Genomic DNA, 20852 nt, shown 5'->3' with positions numbered 1-20852 from the left:
ACCACATGAGTTAAATTTTTTTTTTTAATGGCTTGTAGGGTGAACCTTCCCCATGAAGGTCGCGTTTACCTTTACTTTGAAGGCCACCACCGGAAGTGGAGCTGCATCGCGTGCGTCTTGACGCGTGAATAAATTGCCGATGGATGTTGTGCAGGAGTTTGACTCGGGGGTGCTTTCAAGACGAGATTAAACGGCCTGCGTGTAATTAAGGTGAGTTTCATGTAGTGTCTCTGCTTTTAATTGATTTGAATTACTTTTTATTTTGTTTTGTTTTCCTTCGAGAACAAAAAGTGAAAACAGATGCGGCTGCGATTCAGGAGGGACTTTCTGGACAAAAGTTTGTCTGCAGCGCACCGAGAGTCTTTCCATGGGTCTTCTGCAGAGCTCATGGTTTGTTTGCAGTCTTTGAGAAAATGAAAAGCTGCTAGGATACTGTTGCGTGAAGCTTTCGGTTTTAAACTCTTTATAGCAACAACTTTCTCTGAGTACAACTATTTAATTATGCCGTGAACCCTGTGAAAAAAAAAGAAATGCAGTGTTTTATTGAAGTTGTGCAGCAGCTTGAGAGTCTTGAGATTTTCTGCACGTGAGGATTGGATGGGAGTTATGTTGCTCAATCCGCTTAAAGAAAGTCTATATTTCTAACTGATCTTTGTTTTGCAGGCATTTCTGCGCATGTTTAGACCCCGATCATCTTGAAATACCAGTTTAATCCATTCGCAACATTAATCGCTTTGCCTTGTTGTTCAGAAGTCAATGTTGCTGCCCTTTTCCTCTGTGGAGTTTATAAAGCTGTAACACCGTTTGGCTTTTAAAGGAGACTGTCAGAAGCCGTTATTGAATTTTTCAATTGTAGCATTATTTGTGTACAATCTGAAGTGCAGGTAAGACAGACCAACCTGGCAAAATAGTTGTACAATCATTGACGTCAATTTGACTTTTAGATTGTTCTACCTGTATTTGGGTGCAGAGTTCAGAGCACACGGAAAACATGATTGTAACAATACTGACACAAGTTCACGAATTGACTTGCGACAGAAGTTGCACAAGCAGCTTTAAAAGCTTTTCCATGGTTTTTGTGTCACTTTGTTGTTTTTCTGTAGCTCCACAACTACAAGGACTTGCATTTACTTCTCCAAGCAGCCTGTATTCAGAGCACTCCCATGAGAACGTCAAGGCAAAGCATCTGAATGGATCAGTAAATACAATGCTTTCTCTTTGTTCCTCCGTGCTGCAGGAGGTGATAACATATATTGCTCTTCAGCCATAATGTTGGGTACTCCAGTACTGATGCAGTAACACAACTTGAGGAGATGTGGTCAAGACAAAGAATAAGAACTGCAGATTTTCATGCACAACCAGCTGAAGTTGGAGAAAAAAACAAAACGAAACCATCAATCCATGCGCTCCTTTCATCCATGTTCTAACGCCTGCGTTGGATTCAAGGTCACCGATCATGGTAGTGAAGTGGATCCCGACTCACTGAGGATGGGTAACCTGCCCGTCTCGTATAAGAGGAAGGCCTCCAGAGTATAATAGAACTAAAAGCTCTCTGAGAGAAGATCCTGCGCTGAAGCCATAGGTCAGGGTGCAATGGTCAATGGATCAATGTGACATGAAGGCTTACGGAAAAGCAAATCACCTGCGGGCCTGCAGTTTGTCGCAATGTTATCATTGTGATATCAATCTAGTCAATATAAAGAATCACAATCCCGATGGACCTCAAAAGAGGGTTTCCATGAACTCATGCATTTTAAATGCAAATTCCAAAATGACATACAGTAAAATATGGAAAACAAAACCGCAACTGATTATTATGCCATGAAAAATGTGATAAAAAAAAAAATGCAAAAACGTCATACCTGGTGGCCACAGAGCGCAAAATATGGAAGAGGAATGACTAAAAACCAGAAACTGAACAATCTGCTCTGGGTTATTTGAAAGAACACATGACTAATACAAAACATTAAACTTGCATATTCACTTGAAACCACTGATTATATATTTATTTATTTATTTTTGTCTGTTTGCGTTTTAATGCTCAAGCATGACTTGTTGATGATGGTGTGACCTTTACTGTGAGATGTACTGGGTCACGTGGCGTCGACTCGCCTCACGTAAACCCCACTGCCAAGAGGGTTTGACCACATTGTGACTTTCCTCTGGTGGCTACAAGGCTCAGACGGGTTTCTTGACCTGAAATGGGCTCTGTGGTTACCAGACCTCCAATCTCTGGGAGGCGACGCCTTCGTGTTCTTGTTACTACTTTGTCATTAAGTGTGAAAGCAGTCCTGAGGGCTGGTCGTTCCACCATGTTCCTATTGGAGCAGGTGTGAGTGTCGATCGCAACATAAAGAACATTGTGACCAGCGCAGGGAACCTTGATACGTTTTGCCTCTTTAACTTTCACCTCGATTGGATGTAACCTTCTTGACTGCCTTGATTCACTTCAAAAGAAAAAGCGGTTAAATGTTGCACGTCACCATGAGACTTGAATCATTACTTTTTACAGCACGACTCTGAAATACCATTGATACGAGGATGATATGAACTATCTACAGCAGCGGCTCATCGTTTTCTCATCATTAAGACATGCAAGAGTGAGTTCATGAAAAATGTTAACGTCTCCTGGCGAAATAGATTTATTCATATACAGTGGCGGCTGGTGATATATTTCTTAGGTGGGGCTCTTCATTATCAACCCGCGTTGTAACATTATAGTTCTTTGAAACAGCTCGTAGTAGACACTTATTAAGACCCTTTTATTAACATGCTTGTAAACAAATACAAGCACATGCTTCATTAAGTCCCTTTAAGAAAATGAATGTGTTTTAGGGCTGGTTTACTTCAAATGATAGTTAGTCTGAGTTTAGGGAAAACAAAAGGTATATCAGGTATATTTTCAAACAACACATCAATTCATCTTTCAAAGCATTTTAGAATTTGAAACCTCCAAAAAAATGGTGCAAAAAGCTGAACCTGTTCTGCAGCTTTTCGGCCAAATTTCTTCTTTCAAACCGGTAAATTAGAAGCGATGTGACGGAGTTAATAATCAGAGACTCGCCGCTCGTTGTCTTCTTTCTCAACATCTCGTAGAAACTTTAAGCCAATCACTGAACAGCTCTGGCCAGAGGTGCCCTCTGTTGACCAGCCGCCACTGGTCATACATTGCCGATGGACAGACGACCAACGAGAATGAAAGAATTGTGTGCAAAAATAAAGTAATGGCCAAATGCTACCATAGAATTCAATGCAATTCTGGGTTTAGAGGAAATTGTGCATCTGATGGAATAAGAAACACAGAATACAAGAACCATAGAAAACTGCTGATGCTCCTTAAAAGACGGATTGGTGCCAAAAGTAGTTTAGAAAAACCGAAGAACAGATTTCATCAACTTTCTATACCATTTTACACTTTATATGATGAAAGGCCGAAAAATGTCTAAAAAGCTAAGACTTGAGATTCAATACCTCTCTTTTTTGATTTTAATTTACTGAGGTCAACAGTTGCCCATATGAAATGATTTTTGCCTTCTACAGTCTTCAAATGATTCAAATGTTTCATCTTGTGCTTTTTTTTTTTTTCTCAGCATATTTCTGAACTCCTTATAGAAACACTGGCTATACAATGTGCGCTGCTGTATTTTAAGCCGAGGGCTGCAGTTTTATTTTTGTCAAAGCTGAGGATAATTATGGTTGGAGAGCGATTCAACCCTGAACTGTACGGCTTAGTTGAATAACACTGCAGTCTGTCACTTCTTATTTAGAAAAAAAAAAAAAGATTTTGCTTGAGAATTGCAATGCGACTTGCATGAGTAGGTACTTTGACTCAGGCATGTTTAGAGTTGCCCACATGGCGCAGTGTCATCCCTCTGGCATCCCTCCGTGCGCCTCTGACAGTTTCCTTGTTGGTCGTGTCGTCCGGGGTCGACGTGCTCGGCCGTGCAGAATTAAAAGAAAACCCTCGCCGGCTCCGGAGTGAGACGGGAAAGCTAAAATGTGTGGTTTGACCTTGCGGAGTGGATCCGGTGCTGCTCGGTTAAGTGAAACTGAAAACTTTAGCCTTGGGAAGAAAAAGCAAAAACACACAAATGGTGCCATTGTTTTGTCAGAGCACCCGATTGGTTTCCAGTGAATGTCAGACTCGGGGGTTGGGGGGGGGGGTCATCTTGTGGAGAGAGAAGGTGTTTTCTACGTGCAGGATGTGTGGCTGCTCTCATTTGTTCTTCGCCTTGTTTGCCCTCCACAAGAAAAACGTCATTGTAACTTGTGTGTGTTTGTTTGTGTGTCTTGTCTCTCTCTCTCTCTTTCTCTCTCTCTCCAGTCATTCCACCCCTCCCTCGGCCCGGCCGGCCTCACGTGTCCCTCTCTCCTCTTCTCCCCTCCGATCACACCATCACCTCTCTGAGCATGTGCAGACTTCACTGCTGCACACAAAAAAAAATGCTCTGGCCCCCGGTTTCCCCTATAAAATCCTCCTCCCCCTCTCTTTATGTGTCACCTCCTGTGGTTTTCTGGGTCAGGGGTAAACACCCACCCCCCCCCCCCAAATTGTTCCCATCAGCAAACTACTGTACTGAGACCTTTCTCACAGTTTGTGTGATTCAGCATGGGAACATTTGTCTTTAATCAAAGATAAATATTTAATTCTGTTCACTAAATCAATATTTCCAGTTTCTCTTCAGGATGAAGGATTTCTTTTTTGTTATGCTCCAGTGTTTTGAGCACTCAATAAAATAATTTACTCCCGCCAGAGTTTTAAACGCAGCAGGAAAATGAATTATTGCCTGCTTATTTTGAAGGTTGCTCTGCAGGCTCCATTTCTACCAAGTGTGGCAGGCAGTGGTGATGCACTACTGCACCTGCTAAAAAACGGATGGGTTTCATTTTATTAGAGATAAAACACTAAAAAAAATGTATCATGGAGTCAACTTTCCATTTATTTGAAAACATGTTACACCTGCAGGAAATTCGATTGAAAAAGAAATCGTTCGATAGATGATAAAAGGCCACCACGATTTCGGAGAATTAAAATTTTTTTTTTGTGCTCAATATGTTCCTGATACACTTTTGTAAAAAACTGATGGACAGTTTTACTAAATGGCTTGAAGAAGATCGACCTTAATGCTATTGTGAAGCTCCATCTCTCTTGTAGATTCAAGATTCCCTTTCTATAAAACAGAGTGAAGTAGTTTAGTAGTTTTTCAAAATCCATTTATTTCAATGTCTCTGCAGCTCTGATTCTTTCTGGATTTAACTTCACCATCACCAAACCCCCCAAAAATATTGCATCACTTGATTTTTTTTTTGTTGTGGCTTCATTCAAATCACTTTAATTTGTATGCTCTGGTTTACAGGGGTCTCTTGTTATCTGTTGTTCCTTATTAGGTGAATGTTTGGTGCTGATTGAATAAAAAAAAATATATAAAAAATTGTTCATGCCATTCACTTATGTGATCATATCTGTTGGATATTTAACACATTTTTAAAATGACTATTAATGTTATACATTTCTGTTTCTAATTCTTTATAGGGATTATTTAAGCTTGTACTTGCATCCTGAGTGCTGCAGCCCAGTAATGGAACATATTATTGTTGAAAACTTCTAAATATTCTCGAAATATGACACCAGTCTTGCATGCATACGATCATATATATATATTTATTTTTTGTATTAAAAGGCTCACTGTACAATAACTGATGAAGAGAAACAAGAAAAACACATTAGTGTTCTGAGAAGTAGAAGACAGAGTTTCTTTCTCAAAACTGCCATTTCTAAAAAGCCGATACGAGAATATATCAGTTTAGCATCATTAATCCTTCATGTTTTCTTTGTCTGCCTGAAGATGGGCTAAAGATTAAGCGAGCAGAATAAAAAAAGCAGTTTCTCTGCGGAGTGCGTCAGCAGGTGAACTGAGGATCGCCGTCGACGCTTGTGAGCAACGAGGCGCCTTGTTGTGTCGTAAGGCAAAGTAACGACGTGATCGGGCGGGAGTAAAGATGCCGCGTCGTCGCATGTCGGCTCGGCGCTGCCGGTTTGGACTTCCAGCCGGAAACGGTGGCCTTTCTGAGCCCATCCGGCCGTAGTGAGAGCCCAGCACGATGTCCTGGCCACGTGTGAGCAGCATGGTCCTCGTCACTCACAGTGTTCGATCTGCCAACTCTTCACGAGTCACTGGTGTCATGATCGGGACGTCTCCCCGGCAAGCACTCCTCCTCATGCTGACAGTGAAATAGGCTTCGATGTCCTCTTATTAGAATTCAGACCGTCTTAATCTACCAGACACTCTTGATCTGATATGTCTTGTTCTCTCTTTCGACGAACACCAACTGCTTGAGGCAGATGGCTGCAGCATCCGAGTCGGGTTCCGCTGCACTTCTCTTTCTTGTTAAAAGTCAGTTTTCCCTCTCCACTCCAGCCCCGACTGGCTCCTTTCTGGGTTTTAACACATATCTCATTTGACTGTTAAATACTGCGAGATTAATGATTCGTAATGGGCCTAATTTGAAATCCATTCCTGTGTTTGAGGTTAATTGGTGATTCCATAGTCTGTGTGGATCGCTCCAAGCTGATCTCCATCCCTCCATTCCAGAACTGCTGCCCACGATTCTGTTTCCCTTGATGAAGTGTCATGTCAACACTTCACATCTCTTGAGTTTCAATACTATCTATTGTGGATGTTTTAACATCACCGTTTCCGAGGCGCTTGTTTACCCCAATGTGACCCAACAGTTTAAATAGGAATTCAGTGATGTGCCAACAATGTCTGGAAACCAGTTTTTTATTATTTTTTTTATTTCAGTAGGTTCTTGTCATACAGCGGCTCTGTGAAGCGCTCTCCTCTCTGCCGCTGCTTGTCAGCAGGAGGAAATGTGCTCAGACATGCTGTCGGCCTCAGGCCGTCTGTTACTGGCCTGGTGACTCCCTGTGAACCTGCGTTCTGCTGTTTTATGGCATTTTTTGCAGGCAACCAGTGGGCACGAGGCCACTAAATTTTATTTTCTTTTTATATAATTTGCTCCTCGACGTTCCAATATTACTCCACTGCACACGTGCCTTCGTCTCCATTTCAATTATTAGCAGGTGTGGCTTTTGTGAATATTCAGAGTTTCCCTCCCCTGGCAGGAATCGACACAGACTGGAGGTGTGTTTGTTTTCCTGCAGTTTGTTTTCACATGCGTTTACAGCTTCTTTGGTGCGATGCCTTCCAGAGCGCAAAAGCCGTGAGCACAATGGTCCTTGTCTGGGCCTCGACAATAGCCATTATGAATGGGAGGCAGAGGAGGGAGACAGAAAGGGGCTACAGGAAGCCCCCTTCACAACAGACCGTCATTTTTTTTCCATGTCAGGCCTGATAAAGGCCTTTGTTTTCTATTTATTTATCTCCTGAAAGGACTCAAGGGGATCACCAGCTGCTTTTGTAGCACCAGCAGGTGTAAAGTGTGAAATGATCCTCTTCATTTCACATAAATTGCTGCTTACAGCAGATTATACGCTTTCAGCCGTCTCGGAGAGAGGAAGCAGTGTAACTTTGGCCCTGGCGAGAAGAGAGAGCGCAAGACGGGTCCTATCGGGTGTTGTGGGGTGGGGGGAGAAAGTGGGTGAGAGGTTGAGGAGGGGATGTGAGAAAGGACAGATTTATTCAGTGAGGTGAATTCCTTTTCCTGGTGGTGGATGCAGTGGGTCGCCGGAGGCGGAGGAATGAAGGGTTTCAGGGAGAAGTCTCTGTGAGCGAGTTGAAGGCTGCGAGTTTGTTTCCGTGGCTGACCACGATCGTTCTCCGGTTTCACCTGACCCTCCCCCCTCCATTCATTCATTCCTGATATGAACAATAAAGTCTCTGGCAGCGAGTGATTTGGGGTGGTCTTCACTGCCCCCCCCCCCCCCCCCCCCCCATGCTGTCTGCTACTGTACTCGGTCTCTCCCTGTTGGATGAAAGAGCAGCAGGACATGACTGAGAGTAACCTCAGTGCCTGTTTCTGCTAGGCCAATCGTTATTACTTCCTGGTGTCCCCCCCCCCCCCCCCCCCCCCCCCCCCCTCACCCACCACCCGTCTCTGTTTGGAGCCCAAAGGCCTTTTCTTCTTCTCCTCGCTGTCCGAGCGGTGCCAAGCCCGTGGCCCGGCACGGTTCAGCTTCCTGTCCAGACTCCTCACAGCCTGGATTACAAAGTTTCACAAGTCGAATTATATTTTCTGCTGAATACCGTTGAATGAGACGCGTCATCGTCCGTTTCGCAGTTTTCAGAAAGCGTATACAACGGACAATTCAATCCAAGATCTGTGGATCCATATTTGTGGATGATTGAAGTCTGATTAAAGTGACGTAAGACGCGAGTCGCTGGCGGTCTGAGCATCAAAAAAAGTTGGCGCCTCGTCTTGACGTGATAGAACGATGATGTCGCATTGATAAAAAGGTCAATATGTCTGCTTCTGTCTGTTGCGTGTTTGATGATGCGAGAGGAAAGCTGCGCTAAATCCCAGAAACACTGTTTACTCTCCAGTCTCTGTGAGATTAGTTTTATTTTATGGAACACAGACGTATGAATTAAATGATGAACGTGCAATTAACTTATAGTTTAATTCAATTAAGTCTTTTCTATAATTAATTCCGCCCATTTCAAAGTGTACTGATGTAAAGCTGCTTCTGTGTTAAAAACATTAATTTGGTCTATTTATTTGGCAGATTAAAGTGCTGAAAGGATTAGTCAGTCAATTAGTTGACTGATAGAAAATTAATTTTCTGCTGTTTTGATGAAGTCATTTATGAAGCTGATATGAACAAGTCCTGCTTTCTGTTTTCATATGTTTTCGTTAAACTGAAAAAAACTTGTTTGTCAGTATAACATGACATGTTTGACACCAGTTTAACATTTGAGGCTGTTTCATAGAAATATAGGTTTTTGTAGTTTGTTCTGTGTGGGGAAGATGTCAGTGTGATTCTGTTTCCTTATTTTGAAGCCAAAGTGCTTCACGTGAAAGACAATAGATTATAATAAATCGTAAAATACAGGAAAGACTAAACAATTAAACCAGGCATAGAGTCTCAAACATGGTTAAAAGCCAAGGAGTAAAAATTGAGATTATCTTTACCTCCAACTACAAAAGACTTAATCTCCAAATAATAAAATGTGTTCTTGTTTATGCATATTTCAGCTTATGGTTACAATGTGAATCTAGAACTGGAGAACAATCTGTTTTACTTTTGATTGAACAGTTTAAAAACAACTTGAGGTCATATGAAACTTTCTTCAGTGTTTAGTTTAAACTGAATATGGCTCTTTAAAAAAAAAAAAAACCCTCTGAAACTGAAGCTGGAAATTGGGTAGCAACATTTAAATTTCAAATCCAAAGTGAACCAGTTGGTGAAACTTTCCAAAATCTGTCGATTTGCAATGCAACTTTACAGTCTCCGCTTCGAGAGAACAAATGCAGACAATAGACCACGGCTGCATTTTTTTTTTTTTTTTTGGGGGGGGATCTGCAGCCTGTAATTCTCACACATTTTCTGTTTCAGCGATGCATTTACAGGAGTGGTTTCGATCGCTTCACTCCAGCGCCGGACTCAAAGGGTCTGAATCGGAGGACTTCTGGGGTCTTCTGCCCTCCCTGCCCTCCTTCTCCCTGCCCTCCCTCTCTCTGTCGTCCTCCTCTCTCCTGGGTTTGGGCGCCGTGGCCTCCCTCACCGCCTACTGGCTGGTGACCCGCCCTCGACCCTTGCGTCCCCCGTGTGACCTACAAGCCCAGTCTGTGGCCATCAAGGTGAGCGGATCGTGTTTCCTGCCGGCTTCACGGCGTCAGACCTGTGCGATCAGCACGTCAAATGGTCAGAGGAGCATTTTCAGGTTTCGGTGACCGTGCCGTTTGTTGCAGGGAGATCCAGTCTGCAGACGATCGGCTCTGAATGAAAGCGACTCCCTGCTGTATTTTTACTATGAAGACGTCAAAACGGCCTTCGCCATGTTCCAGAGAGGCCTGGCCATTACAGGTAATTCAAAGAAGATGCCTTTTATTCAAGGGGAAATGATGAGCTTCAGGTTTATGGTTATTAAAGGTCCCATACGATACAGTTTTTAAACAGTTTTACTAGGAGATCCCACAATATTGTATTCAAATTGTATTTTCCAAAATCCAGCCTTGGTCCTGAATTTCAACCAGTCTAAAAGTCAATCCAGTGAGCTCTACTGAGAACAGGTCGTTTCTGTGTTTGTACCTTTAAATGCTAATGAGCGGTGTCAGTTCTCCTATCCTATATTTTGCACGAAGAAAAAAATGGCGCCCACTGATGATTCTGTATATAAAAATAGAGCTCAGCAACTCGTGGGGCGGTCAAAGGGAGTACCCACTACCATCGGGGAGTGGTTGTTCCCCTGCATGACATCATGAAAGGGAAATCTCGTCGCTAAAAAGTGGCGGACGTGAGCGAGATGACAGACTTTCTTCACGTCTGGGGCTTCGTACACACCCTATGGGGACACGTGCTTCTGTTGGAAAACCAGTATAAAGTCAATTTAGCAAAATATGGGACTTTTAAAGCAGAAATAGTTAATCTAGGTCCTGCATGGTTTGTTGTCTTCTTACTTCAACATTCAATTTTAACGTTGAGATGTCATAGGAAAGCCTTTGAGCATCCAGCACCACGGCTCATGACTTGTGCAGTTTGGCTCCGAGACGCTGCTCAAATTGAGTAAACTTATGAGCCCCTTCTATGCTGGGACTTCATAAACTTTGGTGTTTCAGTGAGTTTGACTGCAGGATATCAATCTCCACTGAATAGGAGCAATGAGAACAAGATCTGCACACAAGAAAATAACGTCATGCCGTTACAACACTGGCGCTGCCAGGACATAAATGGATGTCTCAAAGCGAGGCCACTGTTATTGCAGTATTGATGTTCAGTGAATAAAAAGCTCTGTATGGAGGATGTGGACACAGTAAATTCAACTCCTTGGAAACTATTACGGTGAAGCACCAGTGTCTCGTTCAGGGTCATGCAGTGAGATGCTGGTCTTCAAATTTCTGCCACTGGCGTCATGGCGACGGCTTCAATCCACAAATCCTCGCTCTTTGTACAACATCAGACCACTATTGTTTTAACTACAACAAGAGCTGTCGTGATCATCAGTTGCAGAGCAAAATTGCCTGGAGTCTCATGGCTTTTCGTTGAAGGTTATGAAGCCCGACTTGCAACACAAACACACAAAACCCACTTGCATTTTCTGAGTTTTCAAATTGCTCTGACATGGGCTCAGTTTATAAACGTTTCCAAAATAACATCCCCAGGCCTGGAGGACTGGTTCAGAAATACACTATGAGACATCAATATATTCACCAAACTGACACTAATGTGAGGCTATGTGACCTTTAAGGTCATCACTACAATCTAATTAGATCCTCCTCAGTGAGACTAACCTTGGTGCCTCAAAGCATTTCGGTGATATTGAAGCGTGTAGAAAAAACTATGACAGTCGCTCAGACAGGAGAGCAACAACCAGTATTGATAAATGCTAGACACTGTAAATCAATATGTTTGTGTTGAGCCTGAATAAATTATTCTCTCTCCTCTAATTAGAATGTATTCCTGTAAATAATTAACTCGGACAGAAACATAAATTAAAATGAGCTTTTTTTTTTTATGGAGGTTCTGCACAGTGATGTAGCAGTTAGCATTCTGGACTTGTGGAAAGACGGTTCCTGGTTTGAGTGGAGGCTCAGAACCCAGAACCCAGAACCTCAAGTTTCTCCCAAACTACGTGCGTTTCTCCGCACGCGCTCTCCGTTGTGCGTAGTGCGTGGGTGAATATGACAAATGATGTATCCCGAGACTGGAAGTCCCTTTATCCTTTTCCTGCATATGTAGCTCATACGTGTGGGAGTACTTTTACCAGCTTCACTGTGTCGATGGGCTAATATATGATTTGAAGTTAAACCCGGTTGGTCTGAGCAGGGAAGCCTGATTGCTTTAAGGTTTACAATTCAAAACATTACCAGACAAAATTAAATTGAAATAAATTATTTGAATGATGCAGAATAGGAACCAATCAGAACCATTAAATATACCTATTTGTGTGAAGAGAGATGGTGAGTTTTATAGAATTTACTATATTACCCCGTAAATTCTACTGTTGTTCAGATAAAGCAAAAACAAATGTTACCTCAGACAATTTGGAATTGCTTGAACTGTCCTGACTCCGTTATCCTTCAGGGGACGGTCCGTGCCTGGGCTTCAGGAAGCCGAATCAGCCTTACGAGTGGATCTCCTACAATGAGGTCAGACATGCTTTCAGTAAATAAACCCATGCGGTCATCACATCCTCTCTGTGTCACGTCTCGATCTTTACCTTTGTGTTGTTCTGCACTCCTCAGGTGGCCGAGCAGGCACACAAGCTGGGCTCTGGTCTGCTGGTGAAAGGCTGCCAGCCCAACCCGCAGCAGTTTATTGGCATATTTGCACAGAACTGCCCACAGGTACGAACCCCCTCAGGACGTCCTGGTGGGACGTACACCTACGTTAATGTGTTGGCTCAACTGGGATCACAGTTTTTAAAGCGTGACCAACAAACTCACAGATACAGATTTCGATGCCGCATGCAGTAATAAAGAAAGCTGGTGGAGTCGAGTTAACTTTTGGACGCTTACAGTGAGTTTTAGGGGATTGCGTGTGGTCGGTTAGGTCATAGGCCAATCAGAAATGTCCCGATATTGACAAGTTCAAGTTGAGACGTCACAATTTCAACAAGATCGTGTGTACCAGAACACAAACAGCACTGCTATTAAACAGCTTAGTTGAGCTACGACCTGCTGACTAAAATCCTGATTGGCTTCAGTGGTATGCGTGTTGTGTTAATCTGCATGTGAGATTATGTGTGTGAATGAATGAATGTGACCGATCACGTGATGTGTGTCGAGAGCCGAAATGGGGGAAAATGAGCTCCGTTGGTAAGGTAAATAAAATTTTGCACGATTCTCTTCTCTGATCGATTAATTTGCAGACGACCTCAAACCACTTTGATAATGTGAAATAGCATGTCACTTGAACAGAAGTTCATGTATCGTCATTCGTCTATGCAGAGATTGTCTCGTCTCAGAGCTCAGGATCACATTTTTCCCGGACTTGAACATGATTAGTTTTAGCATTCTGTCCTGAAAGCGCCGCCATTCATATTGCGAGCAGGTTGCTGGTGGTGAATGTGGGTCTCCGGGGCGGCTCATAATGGAGCGCGGCTGCTCTGGAACTCTCAATATTTCTGTCAGGAAAAGGCCAGGTCTGCTCTTTTTGTGAAGACTGCGAGTGAGAGACAATTTTCTGCTCCATCAGACCCCAAAGTCTAATTAGACCAGTCGACACCTACAGCATTGGTTCGGCTTGTTTCTAGGAAATGCGTGGTAACGCCAATGGTTACACATCACCTCCTAAATGTGAATTGATCCAGCAGGAGTGCACAGTTAATGGGTTGTAGATGAATTTAAACTCACCGACGCTGCTTTGTTTCCCTCTGCTGGTGACAGTGCATGATTACAGAGGTGGCCTGCTACTACTACTCCATGGCTGTGGTTCCTCTGTACGACACTCTGGGTCCGGAAGCGATGATCCACATCCTCAACCTCGGTGAGAAATCCTGCACAGGGAAACAAACACGCCATTAAACCTCTCGGATCAAATCCATCACCGCTAATAGAACTCGTAGTTTGGTACGCTGGTACTTTTTGGTTTAAATACTGACACACTGATGTGAAACGGCAACAAGTACTCGTTGAAACATTCTGTGATTCATCTTCTTTTAGAAAGTAACCACAAGACTGCCGGTGTTGGACAAAATGTCCTCACATCAGCAACGTTTAAGATCCTTCGCATGAGATTAGATTTTAAATGCAACTAAACACTGCAGCACCAGAAATAAGTTGAAGCAACACGGTTGGATGTTCAGGAACTTTGATGAGTTATGTATTTACTTTCCAAAATGAGCTACGAAAAAATGCCTAATGGCCTTTCAGTGACAGTCAGATGGCCAATGTTGGAGTTTAGCTGTGGTTATAATCTGATGTCAGAAGTCATCACACCTTGCACAGCAGATATCACCATTTTTTTTTTCTTTTTTATTGCCCTCCCTGCTGACACCGGGATTCAAACCTGGGGCAGTGTGCAATTTACTGTGAGAATGGAGGCTAAATGTCCTCTGTTGTATCGTCACTTCTGCTAAATGTCATTTTTTATTCCGTGGTTTTGTTGCAGGTTTTACAAAAGCGAATCTGTCTATATTAAGCTGTACAGTTATGCTTATGGTTTTACAATCATAACTCGTCTTCAGTACATCTTGATGTGGTGAGTGTCATTTATCCATCGGTTATTAAAGTCGGAAAGGTTTGAAATTGATTCTGTGGCAGAGAACAGAAACACAAAACATACAACCGACGTCGACACATGGATTTCATCACGCCTGTGTCCACAGAAGACCCTGCGGTTTGTTCTGTTCCCTCTCTGCAGACAGTGGTGTAGTGGTTGGCACACCTGCCTCACAATCAGCATTTCCCCTGTTGGAGTCTGGTTAGGGAGCTGAATGTGTGGAGTTTACATGTAATGAGTGTTTTGCTAAAAAAAAAAGTAAAACCTCTCCAGATTGGTTATCCACCTCATCCATCTTCAGTACGATTTTGTCCAATTTTGCCTCCGACAAATTTCTGTTTCCCGCTTCATCCATTGAGACGGACAAACTGAACCAGGTTCTCACACCCGGATGGGAACTCTCTGTGCGTTCCAGCCGAGATCTCGCTGGTGTTCTGCGACCGGGAGGAGAAGGCAGCGGCTGTGCTGGAGAACAAAGAGAAAGGCGCAACTCCGACGCTGTCCTGCCTGGTTCTCTTTAAAGACTTCAGCAAAGCCTTCGCGGAGAGGGCGAGGGGCTGCGACGTGGAGGTTTTGAAACTGGAGCAGCTCATGGTGAGCGGGAAGGAAGCACCAAAATCCTCATAATTCCGACTCATTAAAATTGATCCCCTTTAATCAGGTCATCAATGCTGATGTGTAAATGGATATGAGTAACTCCTCTCTGTCCACATCTTAGGACCTGGGCAAGCAGAACCTCAAAGATCCTGTGGTGAGTTTATCCTCTTCTCAGCTGCGACATCAAACCGACTGGAGTAAATAGTTAATCTCCCTCTAAACGCCAGCATGACAGCTATATGGTTGCTCCTGTCCAATAAGATATCATTAACACTCACTTGCAAACAGGTCTCAAATTACGAGTGGAGGAAGCTTGTTGTCATATTCTCATATTTTATTGCCTCCTGCTGTAGCCGCCCCAGCCCGAGGATCTGGCCGTGGTTTGCTTCACCAGTGGAACCACAGGTACCGTCTGATCTCATAAGTCTCTCCATAATTATCCTTCACTCACATCATTAGAGAAATGTCCTTCAGTGCCCACTAACAACCTCTCTTTATGGCACCGCTGTAGTTTCCTTTGCTGCACTGGGGCACGGCAATAATGTCTTGTTTATTTATCCAGGAAAGCCCAAGGGAGCCATGATCACCCACGGCAATATGGCCTCCAACACTTCCTCTGTCATTAAGATCCTGGAGGTCTGTCTACACTTCCACCTCCTTGTCTAATTGAGAACAGCCTCGGAGCTCCCATCACTTCCCATCTGCTTGTGTCTGTGTGTCTCCGAACCGTCCCTCTCCCCGCTGTGTCTAATCGTATGATTAATTAGCTGTTTGATTGCCCCTGTCACTATGAGGTACTTTATCTAATTGCCCCTGTATAAAGACTCCGCTGTCTAACTGCTATTGGAAAAGCCGTACGACGTGTTTGATTGCCTGCAAGGTTTCAGTCTACGCTGCTGCCTGAGGGTAATCTCTCCCTTGTGTTTTGCTCATTTTAACGTTCCATTTCCTTTCTTTCTTTTTCTTTTTTTTCCCTTTCAGGGTTCGTTTGAGATCAGACAAGATGATGTGTCAATCTCTTACCTGCCACTTGCCCACATGTTTGAGAGGATGATTCAGGTAGCTGATCTTCCTTTTTCCCCGTGAACAGTGTGCGTATATGTGCGTTTTTTTACACTCGAACTCCATAATGAATCTATTCGTCGTCACAGTTTACCGTGTTCATCCACGGGGCCCGAGTGGGATTCTACCAAGGAGACATCACTCTCCTCATGGATGACATGAGGACTCTCAAGCCCACGTTTTTCCCCGTCGTGCCACGGCTACTCAATCGCATCTACGACCAGGTCAGAACCCCAGACGGAAAGAGTCTGAATCGTCATTCACCCAGAGTCAACTGGTGCCAACTGTTGTCAATAGAAGTCATTGGATTAAATTTACATGTACAAAAATGTCTATCAAGGTTTTACATTACTGGATTTATTACGTCTCAAATGGCATAAATGATTACTTTTATTCTACTATTGGTGGCGACATACATTCAAAACACATTTCTGACTATGAAACCATAAAAAGGGGGACACTGTGATAGCTTTTTTATGTAAACAAATGTAGACATTAAGCAGGAATAGCTTCTGTAGAAAGAATCGGCGTATTGACAACAGGAACGGGAATCGAAATAATAGTGGCTGCACTCGTGGTGTGTTCATGTGTAGAAGAGAAACAGAGCAAGTCTCTTGCGGATAAATGACAAATAAGATTGCCGTCACCCATATAAACCAAGACACGGATTAAATGAGGCTTGTAAAGCCAATATTTCCAACAGACGTTCCTTCTTCATGAATAGAAATGCCAAGCTAAAGAAAATCTGATGTGATTCTCAATTCAACTGCTTCGTGGTTTATTCTAGTGCATCATCAGGAAATACTGCAACTCGTGGAGATGCACAGACAGTCAAAGTAGATTACATATGTTAAGTTATATCAAATATGAGTCAACTAATATACTGTAAAAAATGATTAAAGGTAACCTCCAAGTACTGATTGTTGACTTTCACAGTGACGGACGTCGTTCAAAGCCTGTCCACCTCGTTTTAACGCGATTCTGTTTGCTGGTTCTGATAAAGGTCATGGCCTCCGTGACTTCCCCGTTCAAACGGGCGCTGCTCCACTTCGCCGTGAGGAGAAAGCAGGCCGAGCTCCGCAGCGGGATCATACGAAACAACACCCTGTGGGACAAGCTGGTGTTCAACAAGATCCAGGTCGGTCCCTGAACGCACCGCTTCCTTTTGGCGCGCCGCCCGTCTTCTGTTGCTTTGCAGAGCTCGGCGCTAACATGCTGGATCGTGTCTCTTCAGTATAAACCTCCAAGACTAGTGTTAAAGCAAATAACACAGTCGTGTGTCGACTGTGTTTTCAGTCTTTCGCAACATATTTTCGTTTAATCCCGGACTTTACGTTTGCAACTGTCTGTGTTTTGTCATACTTAACACGGTGCTGCATGTCGACCAGCAGCCTCGCAAACAGTCCACAGATTTGACTCCAAACTTTCGAAGAGAAGCACAACTATTCCAGCAATCAATGCCAAAATTACCCGGAGCATATTGGCCCTGTGGGAGTGTATTGGAGAAGCATGCACACAGGCAAACGAGAAACTGAAAGATTTTGGCTTGGTGTGATCAATACAGATGGGAAAAAATATGACCAGGGCTGAAGATGGTTAGAATTAAAAATAACTTGGATTCGCAACGCGATTAAAACCTGCAAGCGTCTCCCTTCTGTTTCTCAGGCCAAGTTGGGAGGTAATCTGCGGCTCGTGTTGACGGCTTCGGCGCCCATCTCCCCCACGGTCTTGTCCTTTCTCAGGGCCACCATGGGCTGCGTCATCTTCGAGGGTTACGGCCAGACGGAGTGCACCGCAGGCTGCACTTTCTCCATGCCGGGAGACTTCAGCACAGGTGATGAACAATCCCATTAAGTCGTTTTCTCTCTCTCTCTCTCTAAAGTATTTATGCCGTTGTGTCCTCAGAGAGTGAACGCGCCTCTCTTTCAGGTCACGTCGGGGCTCCGTTACCCTGCAACATCGTGAAGGTGGTCGACATCCCAGAGATGAACTATCTCGCCAAGAACGGGGAGGGGGAGGTGAGTGGACGTGTTAAAAAAAGCACTAAAACGTGACGCGTAACCGCGCCGCTCACGTCTCTCGCTGCTTCGTCACGTCAGATCTGCATGCGCGGCCCCAGCGTGTTCAGGGGATACCTGAAGGACCCGGTGACCACCGCTGAGGCCCTGGACAGTGACGGCTGGCTGCACACTGGGGACGTGGGCCAATGGCTCCCAGTAAGGCAACGCACAATAACACTCATGGGGAAAATATCGATTAAGATGTCGTCGATAAGTAAATGATCATTTCCGCATTGGAAATGGAAACACGGTCACACGAACCGTGCACACGCTCAAATGTGACGTCGCGAACATTCATATGTTTTTGCTAAGTTTCAAGATATGTGCGTCCATCCAACATTATTTAGGGTCTCACGATGGGTGTGACGCGGAACAGCAACAATCAATGTTGACGTGAAGCACAAGATTTTAATCAATTAGGAAGGATTTAGAAGTTATAGCCTGACAAATGGTTAAATTATCAATATTGATATTAATGTATTTATTTCTTCCTGTTGGTGTGCAGTAATCTGTAACTTTGCTTCAAAGGACAATTTGCGATCATAAAGTGGACGAATGCACCTTTGCCACCTGTTTATGTATATACATTATACTAAACAAATATCTCCGGTGTCAGAATGGGACTCTGCGCATCATTGACAGAAAGAAGCACATCTTCAAGTTGGCCCAGGGAGAGTACGTCGCTCCAGAGAAGATAGAAAACATCTACATGCGCAGTGTCCCTGTGCTGCAGGTGTTTGTGCATGGAGACAGCTTAGAGGTACGGCAAAGCTAAATCAAACTATGTCGACGTGAACTGGCAACCGTTGCAGGTGCAGAAATGAATTGTTTGTCTCGTGTTGCACGTTTCCAGTCTTATCTCGTCGGCGTAGTTGTGCCCGACCCCGAGGTGTTTGTCGACTGGGCGAAGGAGCGAGGGATCGTGGGGTCCCACCAGGAGCTGTGTGAAAACCCAGTGTGTGAACCTCCTCATCTCGCAAAACATCACTTCTGTGCTCGATAAATGCTCAACCTTTTTTTTTAAACTTCCAACAGGACATGAAAAAGGCCGTATTAGAGGACATGAGAGCCGTGGGGAAGGAAGCGGGGCTGAAGTCCTTTGAACAGGTGAGTCTGCCCACGACATGTCGGCTCCGACGTGCGGCGACAAAGTGACAGGCGCTGATGTTGAGCCGCGCTTCTGTTTCAGGTGAGAGACGTTCACCTGCACCCAGAGATGTTCAGCGTCGCCAACGGCCTTCTCACGCCCACCTTTAAAAGCCGCCGCGGCGACATCCGCAGGGTCTTCCATCCGCAGATATCAAAGATGTACAAGAAGACGGCGAATTGACTCAATCGGTGGCGCTCGCAGAGCGGCGGGGGCCTGCAAGGAGAGAATGAAAGTCAGAGCCTCATATAAAACCGGCTTTTGGATTATGATTGTGTTTAAAAAAAAAAAAAGTTTTACCGCACATACGACTGTGAGTACATTTTACACATATGCACGGTGTGACTTGTTGATATGGGTTCCAGTTCGGTAAATCCTCCATCGACTGAAAGTGACAAAATCCATCCGTCCAGCCATCGTCTTCTGGACCACAGCCCATCCCAGCCATCGTGGTGCGAGAGGCAGTTGAGCACAGAGAGACAATCACACTCTCACAGTCACACCTATGGACAATTTAGAACTCGGGGGGGGGGGGGGGGGGGGGGTTTACATCAATGGTGTGTGTTTAGACTGCAGGAGGGAGCCGGAGTAACTCACCCACTCAACACAGGGAGGAAATCCAAACGACACGAAGAAACCTCTTGTCGTGCAAGACGGTGACGCCACTTCGGAACAGCGCGGGGTTCTAAATGTAGTCAAATGTATCCAACAGCCTCCTGGATCATCTAAAACCAATGTGCAGCACCTTCTTGTTTCTCTCCTCCGTGAAGCACACCCTGCATATCTGTGACATGTGAACTGGTCACACACTGACTAAGCCTGTTTCTCACTTTGGTCCTCGTCACTAATTCAGCGCCGATTCACTGGGAACATAAACATTTTGTTTTAGCGAGAATCACAAATGTTACTAAGAATCCACAAGTTAAAGAGTTTGTTTTCTTTTTTTCCCCACATTGCAAGGATTTCGAAAGGGACTCTGTTACGCACACTTGGGGCATTGCTCTTCTTAGAAGATCCATTAAGTGTTGATTTGTGTCTTATTGCCAGGTCATTGTAGCACTATTGTCAAATAGAAGCTAACTGTTTCTGAAGAATGTTTCTAGAAAACTTTAATTAAACCATAAATACTAATCGGCCTACAGTGATTTGTAAAAACGAAAGGCGAAGCTGTACATACGGCATTTATTAATATTTGTAAACGGGACACTGCTGAATAATTCCAGCAAAATAAAACTGAATGGAAATATAACGGAGCAAATAACTTTTTTTTGGGGGGGGGGGCATGACTCAATCCTTCAGCTTTCAAGCAGCGACTCAACTCATCAGGCCAAATCTTGATAGTTTCAGTTCATTTATTTCACAATGATACCATGAGACATGACAACTGATAACATTGTCATCTGACAGATTGTCATATTAATGCCATAAAAACCCATTCTAATGTTAAAAGTTGTTAGAAAAATTACAATTAACCATTATGACCACATGAACTCTTGTATAGAAAAGCACCTTCATTAATACAGTTATGGACTTTTACATTCTGTATTTAAAAAAAAAAAAAGAAGCAACAACACAAATATGGGCAACAAATTAATTTCAAAACAAGGAATAAATAGTGGACTTCTTAAGATGACGCTTGATA

The 20852-nt window shown here is 43.8% G+C and overlaps 1 protein-coding gene across 2 annotated transcripts; it reads left to right on the top strand.

The window, feature by feature from the left end:
* Positions 1-156: 156 nt before the first annotated feature.
* On the top strand, positions 157-19705 carry acsl2 (acyl-CoA synthetase long chain family member 2). 2 transcript variants are annotated; one of them, XR_013936676.1, is made up of 20 exons: positions 157-210; positions 9518-9762; positions 9874-9988; positions 12206-12270; positions 12367-12468; positions 13510-13609; positions 14760-14938; positions 15063-15095; positions 15295-15346; positions 15504-15577; positions 15923-16000; positions 16093-16227; positions 17007-17141; positions 17669-17837; positions 17933-18021; positions 18103-18219; positions 18680-18823; positions 18936-19018; positions 19099-19170; positions 19253-19315. XR_013936676.1 is itself a non-coding variant. In XM_080499011.1 (20 exons), exons 2-20 carry the CDS (start codon positions 9520-9522, stop codon positions 19391-19393), a joined length of 2145 nt encoding a protein of 714 aa, XP_080355137.1. In that variant the 5' UTR covers positions 157-210; positions 9518-9519; the 3' UTR covers positions 19394-19705. The 2 variants fall into 2 exon arrangements, 1 of the variants encoding a protein (XP_080355137.1); XM_080499011.1 differs by having other exon boundaries at positions 18917-19018; positions 19253-19705.
* The last annotated feature ends 1147 nt before the right edge of the window (positions 19706-20852 follow it).

This window comes from Blennius ocellaris, assembly GCF_963422515.1.
Source record: "Blennius ocellaris genome assembly, chromosome: 7".
Taxonomy (NCBI): domain Eukaryota; kingdom Metazoa; phylum Chordata; class Actinopteri; order Blenniiformes; family Blenniidae; genus Blennius; species Blennius ocellaris.
The sequence above is the reverse complement of the archived record's forward strand: the minus strand, read 5'-3'. Positions and strand labels throughout refer to the sequence as shown.